The sequence below is a fragment of the Moschus berezovskii genome, chromosome 1 (assembly GCF_049115385.1).
Source record: "Moschus berezovskii isolate FMDL1 chromosome 1, NW_MosBer_1.0, whole genome shotgun sequence".
NCBI lineage: Eukaryota > Metazoa > Chordata > Mammalia > Artiodactyla > Moschidae > Moschus > Moschus berezovskii.
The window spans coordinates 149,510,961-149,520,361 of record NC_142460.1 but is presented as its reverse complement, the minus strand read 5'-3'; the positions used below and the strand labels follow the sequence as shown (position 1 = coordinate 149,520,361).

General features: G+C 46.2%; 1 protein-coding gene across 1 annotated transcript; it reads right to left on the bottom strand.

Moving 5' to 3' along the window:
• Positions 1-5,451: 5,451 nt before the first annotated feature.
• On the bottom strand, positions 5,452-6,853 carry PAQR9 (progestin and adipoQ receptor family member 9). The gene has a single exon (XM_055419023.2). It carries the CDS (start codon positions 6,718-6,720, stop codon positions 5,587-5,589), a length of 1,134 nt encoding a protein of 377 aa, XP_055274998.2. The 5' UTR covers positions 6,721-6,853; the 3' UTR covers positions 5,452-5,586.
• Positions 6,854-9,401: the final 2,548 nt, after the last annotated feature.

The window sequence follows — 9,401 nt, the reverse complement described above, 5'->3', positions numbered from 1 at the left end:
TCACTGACAGACTCTGAAGAAGCTGTTTGGGAACAAAAAGTTCACAAACTGGTTAGAAATCTGCAAGCCAGAAATGCAATCTATTTGTCCTTTTTCTAATGACGACAAAAATTTGCACTGGCTTTTGGAATAGTGACTAAGAAGAGTGGATATCTATTTTCACAAGTAAGAAACAGTTATTCATAATATTGAAGGAATAAACTCTTCAGTAGGAAGACATGCAGACTATCACAACACAATACAGCAGTATTCAGCTTCCACCAATGATTGTTTCCTTTTTCAGTGTGTCTAGACTCGTTCGCTTTCTGTCAGGAGATATATGTCAGAGAGTATTGGCAGTCCTTCAAGAAAATGATTCAAAAGGTGATTAAAAATTGGCTGATGCTATCCCCTCATGCCTTTCTGCTTTATGTCTTAATTTTATGGAGACAAATTAAAGACATGAAGCCACGGGTACATGTGCTACTCAAAATACACTGAGGTGCTTGTGCTCAGGTCAAAACCTACAGGATGTGGTCAGACTGACAAACAGAATTCTTCACCTGCCTATATGAGCACGAACGCCCTGGGAATGCACATGCTTTTCTAGGGACAAAATGTAAAACTCAGGCAAAATTGTCCGTAATTAAACTTGTCCCATTCTGACTGTGTGAATCGAATCCTCCTCATGCTTCCTTTCCCATGCCTTCTTCCTAGTTTTTTCACATCTTTTTTTCTAGATAACTTTCTCCAGGTTAATTTTTTTCTAAAAAAAGGTACATAGGTTACAACACACCTAAAGGAGAGGGAAAGCTAAAGAACATTAGATAATCTTAATAAATCTTTGGAGATATAAGCATTTAAGTTCACATTAAAAAAATTTAATTACACTATCTATGAAATGCACATTTAATAATATCACAGTCTAGGCACTTTGGATGAATCTTACTTCATAGTGATATGAACACTATGAACCTTCCAAAAGTGACTGTTATTTATTAATTACCTTAATTAGTAGTGATGACAAATTTTTCAATTCTTTGTGCATATGCCCTCTCTCCCTTCACCTGGATTATACATTAAACTTTCTAGTTATTTTTACCAATAATATTCACACAGACCTAGAATCAGAAAGAAAGAAAAGGAGGGAAGGAAGGAAGAAAACTAAAGAAAGAAAAAAGAAAGAAATCAATTGTGGGTAAATTAAAATGTTAATTGAAATAAGACTCTATGCATTGTTCTTAGACTAACAGGAGAAAAGAATCAAACTCAGTGGCTTAGGACATTGTGCTTATGGCCACGATTAGAGTTGGGTCCCTGGTCAGAGGGTTTTTTCCCAGTGTTCCTACCTCTGTTCCACCAGCAGAGGGTAACGGCTGTAATGATATGGATTGCTCCTGGCCCAGCATCTTACATGCAGAAGGTGCTCAATGATCACTAAAGGCATTACATGAACCAAAAAAAAAAGAAAAGAAAATCAGCTCACAGAACTCTTACAGAGTGAAGTTAGCAACGGCAGACTTCAACAGGTGAACTTCAACAACTTCAACTCAAGAGGATAAAAAGTACTTCAGTGGTTAATAATAACATTTTGTTTACAACATTATAATCTAAATTCAAGGATGTGTGTGTGTGAAGTCACTTCAGTCATGTGTGACTCTGCGCCCTTATGGACTGTACACAGCCAGGTTCCCCTGTCCGTGGGATTCTCCAGGCAAGAATACTGGTGTGGGTTGCTCTGCCCTCCTTCAGGGGATCTTCCTGACCCAGGGATTAAACTTGCGTCTCCTATATCCCCTATATTGGCAGGCAAGTTCTTTACCACTAGTGCCACTTGGGAAGCCCAAATTCAAGGAGAGCCATTTCTAACCTTGCTGTTTTGTAATTATAAGGTAATCAATTAAAGGAGTAAAAAAATATATATCCAGTTGGTGTCAATATGCTTGACCAGGCATCACAGCCATGTGAATTAGTAAACATAATTGAGCACACAACCATCCCACATTCTAATTATGTCACCTTGGGGGACCAATGGTATAACCCTGAAATGGAGATAACCCCTACAGTATCTTTCTCCTACTAGAGTTTTGTTCATATTAAATCAAGTTGTGAAGAAATCTGAAGATTAAAATCCCTGCTTATTATTGCTGTTAGCTCTCAGATTCAGCACCAAATCAGAAAAAGTTACAAAAATCATCTCCATCCCCAGATTTTGCATTCTTCAGAATGATTCCCCTGAAGCAGTAAGATAAATTAGGTGAAATGGGTTTTGATTGCAATCACTTACAGGCAGGATTTATGAATGGAAACATGGGAAGGCCACTCTGGCCAGCTGTGAAGCCCCATACTTTCCTCCTGGGCTATTTATAGAAAGTATACGGCCAGGGGGAAAGATCACGTTTATTTTTACAAGCCACTCATGACATGACTGAAGAACTCACTTCCTCTCTCTGGGAAGGTCACCCTCTTCACCTGAAGGTGCAGATACAAGAGTGACAGGAAAGAAGAGGACCCCCTCCACCCTGGCCAATCAAGTCACCCTGAGTCAGTCCCAGAGACCAACCCACGGGGTGATAGGCATGCAAGTCAAACCCCCTCATTTCCCAGGCATGACTGCTCCTTGAGATGTCACCTAGATCATGACTAACAAGTAAAAATAAAATGCATTACATAATAGGGTTCAAAATTCTACCGCTGAAATAGGTTTTACAGAGATAAGGGAGTACATTTTGACTTATCATTTGTGCTGCATTTCTAACAGTTGAACACTATAAACTAAGACTGAATTTTAAAGGATGCAGCTACATGGAGAGTGTGAAAAAACATTTTACGTGAAAAAATATTTTACAAGCAATTATATTGTGATTGCCATATTATCCCTGAAATATGTAATACACCTGGAGAGTTCCATGCAAGTGTGGAGACTGAGTAAATATTTGCTGATTCTCAAAAATCATCTTTTATCTTGACTGCAATCTGATATCATTTAGCAAATAACATATATAGTTTCACAAATCATCCCTTGGTTTTATGTAGTGTATAGGGTACCTATTGGAACACAAAGTAAAGCCAAACCACTGTTTTCCACCAGAATGTCCTTTGTCAATGCTGTCTGTGGTATAAAAAAAAACCAAGATGGAGTAGGAAAGGGAAAGTACAGGAAGGAAGAGACAAAGGGAATGAAAGTGAGACTTTACCCTGCAGAAACCTTCCAGGGGAAAAGTGTGTCATCTTACTGAGCTCATGTATCATAATCACTTGAAAATGATATGGGTATAATTTTATCCTTAAGTGGCCTCTGCTTAAGGACAAAGACACAGGGCAAGAAGTGAATTTCATTTGAGAACCTGGAAGATCGCCAACAAAAATTTAAAACAACAGATACAGGTTTAATTTCTCAAACTCATCGACATTTTTTAGAAGTCTGTCTCTAGAAAGTTTCTTCTGAAAAAGGAGATCGCTATTTTACCAGGAAGACCCAAAATACTTCTTGACCTGTTCATCTAGCGTCCAAACCAACATTCTCTGGGGTTCTAGAAGAGACAGCAATGACATGCAAATAAGTTTGCCTGCAGAAATAGCCTGATTTCCACAACTGTCCTTGAACACACATTCCAAATGAAGTTACAGCTGAGTATGAACATCCGTGGCAGGCACAACTCTCAGTCTCTGTAATGTAACCTAACAGGAATCTCCTTGCACTTTGCCAAAAATGAGACACTGACACCTATCAGCAGACTTGCAAAGTGTATTCATGATCCCATTAAGAGATCCTAAGTCAAATACGGACATACATAAAATTTACGTCTGTGTGCAGTTAACACACAAGGATATTGGTTCCTCCAGGGAGTTGTGCCGAACCTCTCTGTTTACAGATACAGTAGCAATTAAAAGCATAAACAAAAACAGCAGTCTTGGCAGGAGCGCCAGCCTACCAGTGCTGAGGTAAGTGTTCATCTACCTTCTGTGCTTGATCTAAATTATATCGTGAAGTCAAGACTTCCCCATTCAATGACTTACTTGGCTCTTCACCAAAAGGAATTGTCAGGAAGTGTGATAAGCATTTAAATCACCTCACTAGTTTGTGTTAATCTAGAGTTGCCATCTCAGGACCAGGACAGCATTTATGAGAACTATCTAAAGTAACACTGGCCAATGTGGTTGTCAGACAGGATCTCAGGAATGTGTTTCCCAAATTTTTCAATGACTTAGGGTGACTGCTGTTCATTTCCATAGTCTAGACCCAAATGAGACTTCAGTGCTTGACTAGGGAAAGGTCATCTTATTTAGCTTAAACTACAACTCAAGTAACATACTCCTGACTTTTCATAACACAACTGCCACATTTATTCCTGAATACTATGATTTTAATTTTAAGCAAGGATAGATGGGCACAGTCACGTTCTCCAGTGACTACATTAGGAACCACGGCTACAGTAGTGGGTTGGTTTCTTCTCCTTGTAGAGAAGGCAAATGTTCTGCATGTCCTGGTAAGCAACTTTCGGTCCTACCAAAAACAACCAGCACCATCTTCCTTCTCTCCTGAGTGGAATGTTAAACCTTGATTTGCAATCAAGTAAGAAAAGCTTACTCCTACTGCTCTCCCCATGTAAGAAACCATTGATATTTTTGAGGACCATTTGGACATTGCTTCAAAAGGCACATTTATTCCAGTGGCAATTTAAATCAGTAGAGAAGGAGAGAATAAGATTAAAAACGAAGCAAAAAAAAAAATCAGATGGGTTTTATGGAATACATTAAAGTAAACAGGAATCTGGGATCTATACAAACCATTTAGCTCTTTCTCAATAGTTTAACCAGAGTCCCTACGGTAGAATAATTCACAGTTGTATCATGACACACACAGGCCTCCAAAAAATACTGTGTAAAAAAGTAGCTGAGAACTCTCAAGCAGCTTACCCTGATGTCCAGTTCAAGTGTATGCAATGCAGAAGGGCTGCGAACTTCAAAACTACATGACAAAGAAAATTCAGTGCAGATCACAGGCTTTGATAAATTATGAAAAACCATTGTATATATTACTATTTAAATAACATCTGAGAAAACATTTTGAAATAATTAACATGTGTTCACAGTCCATGCATTTTCTAGCAGGTTTAACCCTGGGTTTATGTCTCCGTGCCGATTTTCTACAAAGGTCTATTCCTCGACAAATCCAAGCATTCCCCAGAACCAAATGGAAGTACCCAGGGATTCCGTCTACTTACCCTCTTTACTCCATGCCTGACCTCACAAGGGTCACTTGCTATTACCTCTGGCGGAGAAGACGACTAGAAAATCGAACCGTTTGGGGTTTTAGTGGGGGTTTTATTCGCTGCCTTAGAAGAATCCCTGATGCCACAGACACCATCTGAATTTTCTCCAAGGACAAGAACCAGCTGCCCTATCCCTCCCGTCTGCCCCGCCTCCCTCTTCCAAAGCCCCAGCTGCGCTGAGACCCTCCTGCCTTGCTGGACTTTCCCCCTGTGGTTTCGCAGCACCCTCCTCAAGCAAAGAAGGAAACACGACAAAACTTCAAAACAAACCAGCAACAGAAACTCCCAACAAAATGGTGGGCGAGCCGGCAGCCTCCCCCAAGGAGGAGGCTCACTTTTTACTGCAGAATTCGGCGTTGCTGAGGAACTTCTTGATGACCAGCCCCAGGCAGACGATCAGCAGCAGCATGTAGCCCACGGTGCCCAGGAAGGTGGGCGCGTCCGGTGGCTCCTTGAGGAACTGGCGCAGGCCCTCCTCCACGTAGTACACCTGATCGTAGATGCTGAGGAAAGTGAAAATGTGGAAGAGCTGGTGGCTGTGGCCGATGATGTCGAAGAGGCCCGGCTGGATGCGCTCGGGGATCTTGCTCACGTTGAAGAAGGCAGCCACCACCAGCCAGAAGTAGCGGCGGTAGAAGTGCACGAAGAGCGTGGGGTTCTCCCCGCGCAGGTCAAAGAGCCAGCTCTCCAGCATGATGGGGCAGGCCATGCTCAGCGGCATGACGAAGACGAAGGTGCGCAGCGCGAACGGGTAAGAGCACCAGTCCGTGCGGCTCTTGCAGCAGGCCACGGTGCAGGCCACCGCCAGCACGAAGGCCACAGGCAGCACGAGCGCGCGGTAGGCGGCGATGAGGCCCGTGCAGTCCACGTGCCAGCCCAGGCGCTGCTGCACGTACGGGGTCATCACCCGGGCGTCCAACAAGCTCAGGCCTGGCAACAGGTAGTAGTAGTAGGCCACGGTGCTCCCGAAGCCGTAGTAGCTGATGGATGCGTAGTCCAGGTAGAAGAAGGCGGCGCGCAGGCGCAGCGACAGGCAGCTGAACACGTGCGCCGTGCAGCTCATGGCGAAGGTCAGCAGCACGCCCGACGCGTAGCACCACAGCGGCAGCAGCCACGGATGGTGGAAGGGCACGTCGCGGCCGCTCAGGAAGAAGAGGCGGCAGAACTTGCTCAGGAATAGCAGCAGCGGGATGAAGTGCGTCCAGAAGTTGAGCGTCTCATTGGTGGGCTTCAGCACCGAGGCCAGGCACTCCTGCGCCGTGCACGGCAGCCGCCGGTAGCCGGACAGGATGAAGCACTCCACGAAGTCGTCGGGCACCTCGTCCCAGCGCAGCAGCGGCTTGGCGGATGCCGGAGAGTCCCCGGAGGCCAAGGCATGGGGACGCGAGGCGGCCTCCGAAGCCGCCGCGGTCGTGCCAGGCGGGCCCTTTGTGCCCGCGCTCCGGGGCTGCAGGCGCCGCGGCATGGTGCCCAGGGCTTGGCTAGGACGCGCACCGGCGACCTCTGGCGCCGGCTCCGGCGCGCTCGCCAGTCCCCGCCGGCCGCCGTCGGAGCCTTTGTGCGCGCGCCGGGGGCGTCGCTGCAGGTTCAGGAGAAGACCAGAGCCTCTGAACAACCGTTCCTAAAAAATAAAGAAATAAATACAAATAATCATCGATCTCCAAGCCGCGTACCAACCGGCAGGAGCGCGCGGGGCACCGCGGCCCCTTCGCCAGGCTCCCCGCTACCGGCTCGCGGCCGCCCGCGCTGCGGCAGCGGCGGAGGCGCGACTGGCTGCGGCGGCGGCGGCGCTGCTGCGGTGACTGGGCATCGCGCGGTGCGGACGCCGCCGCCGCCGCCGCCGCCGCCGGCTCGGGAGGCGGGGATGGGGGGAGCGGAGGCGCTGGGGGGAGGGAGGGACGGGGCACCGAGGGAGGGCGGGGGCCTCCCCGGCTAGTGTTTCGCGGCCGCCTCGGGGGATAGAGTTGTCCCCGGTCTCGAGTTCCGTACCATCCCTCCCCCGCTCCTCGGGTCGCCGAAGCCCGAGCTGGCCCGTTAATGATTGATGCGGGGGCCAGAGGCTGCGCCAGCGACTCGGCGGCCCGCTCCGAGGGCGAGGGTCGGCTTCGGGATTCGAAACCCGACAGCCACGCGGGCGTTCGAGAGGACACTGGGGAGCCGCGTTCGCGGGGGGCGGGGAGCGGCGGCCGCAGAAGGCGGGGAAGAGGGTGAGGGGAGAGCGGCGGGCGAGTCCGAGCCGGGGCAGGGCGCAGTGATGCGCAGACCGTAATCTCGGGAGCGGGCGGGGGCGCTCCGGCAATCTGGGGGCTTTGAGGCCGCGTCTGGATCAGGCCGTGTCGTTGTCAGCTACCTGGGACTGCTCCTCTCTTGGCGCGCGTGTGTGTGTGCGTGCGTGCGCGCGCGCGCGGTTCTCACTCTCGGCACCATGTCAAGCGTTAGTTTATCTCCTTTCGTCTAGCGGACTTATTCAGGTGCGTCACCAACCTCCTTTCGTCCTTGTCCGATTCAAACGAACGGCTCTCTGAACTGGCCTGTGGTCGTGATCACAGCCCTCGGGGGTCGCAGCCCACCCGTGCTCCTGTGTCTAACTAGGAATCTTGTTTGGATCCCAGAGTCCTACAACTCACGGCGGGCTGCTCAAACTCAGCATTTTAGTGAAAATTTTCAGATGAAGACCAGGGGATTCGGAAAGCCTGTAATGATCTGAGAAATTTATTAAAAGGGATTCCCAAGCAGAGCTGTGCCCCATTCATGGGCTGATGATAAGTGGGGGATGTTGATGACGGAAGACCTCAGGGAGGAGGTGCGTTCTAGCCCGAATTGAAAAGAGAACGGAGACGAATTCGTGGAGATTGGGAAGGGTGGCTTGGAAAAAGCTTTATGCATAATTTAGCAGACGTACCTGGCAGGCTAGGTTGAGTGGTTGGAGGCCAGAAGAAAGGAAGACTGAAGAATGGAAAACGGTTGTGATGCACTGCGCTGTGAAAATATGCCCTTGAGCCTTGTGAAAAGAGGGGCTAAAAAACCTGCCTCCTGTAAAATGTTTTGTCATTTCGCGGAAGTTTCTCTTAGCGATGCCCTGGGGGTGTGACTCAGTCTGACTTGCATCACTGACCTGCTGTATAGTGTCATGACAATAGAGGCTAACATTTAAGGAGCCAGGCATTGTTCTAAGCGTTTTACAGTTCTAAAATTCATTTAGGTATTATTATTTTCCCCATTTTGAGATAAGGAAGTGGAAGCACCACAACGGTAAATAACGGGCCTAGTTGGCAGAAGGGGGTTATGAACCCTGCAAACTGCTTCTGGACTTTATGTACTTAAAGCAGAACATCCAACAACCTGATTTGCTCAAAGGGAACTATTTTCATTTCATAAATGAAAGGCTGCTTTCATCACTATAACAAATCCTTTAAGTAGGGCAAGGAAGGTTTACTTAGTGGTGGCTCAGGGGACTTAAGTTATGGGTAAGAATTATTTATAACTAGGAAATCATTCAGTATGTCTAAAATTACTTAAAGGTATCAGAAACAAGTTTCAGCCTTCTCTTTCAAAAAAAAAAAAAGTTTTCTATTAGTAACTTCTTTAGCAAGCTCTTACACAATTAGGCCAAAGGTGCACTTGGGTTTTATTCCTTATTGATGGGTTTTAAGTAAATGAGATTTTGCTGTAGTTAACTGTATCTTGTTTTAGTATTTTGTTTTGCTACTGTCTGTAGCCTTGTTTTAAAGCAAAACCTAATTTCCTTTCACATTTGGACTAAGGATCCAGGCTAATTTGTAAAAGAGATTAAGATTCAGGCATTTATAAATCTAACCTAGGAATGATAAAACTGAATCCAGGGCAGACTGGAAAACAAAGAGTTTTTTTCTCTTCTCTTTGTTACTCCACAAACAACCTGAGCTGTAAAAAATGTTGATCTTATAATAATAATTCCCATATTTACCGACCTCTTGGTTGCATAATCAGCTCAATTACATAATAGAGGAGAATATAATAGAAAGTTCACATCAAGTGAAATAATGGAATTGACTGTAAATAAATGTGAAATAAACTGATTAGATGAAATAACATTTATCTTTATGTGGGTGGGATGAGACTGGCTATGATAAAAGATGACATTCTTTAAAGCATTCTGTATTTTAT

Excerpts from the sequence above, each read along its gene's own strand:
- PAQR9 (XM_055419023.2), bottom strand. The coding sequence starts at position 6,720 with ATGCCGCGGCGCCTGCAGCCCCGGAGCGCGGGCACAAAGGGCCCGCCT.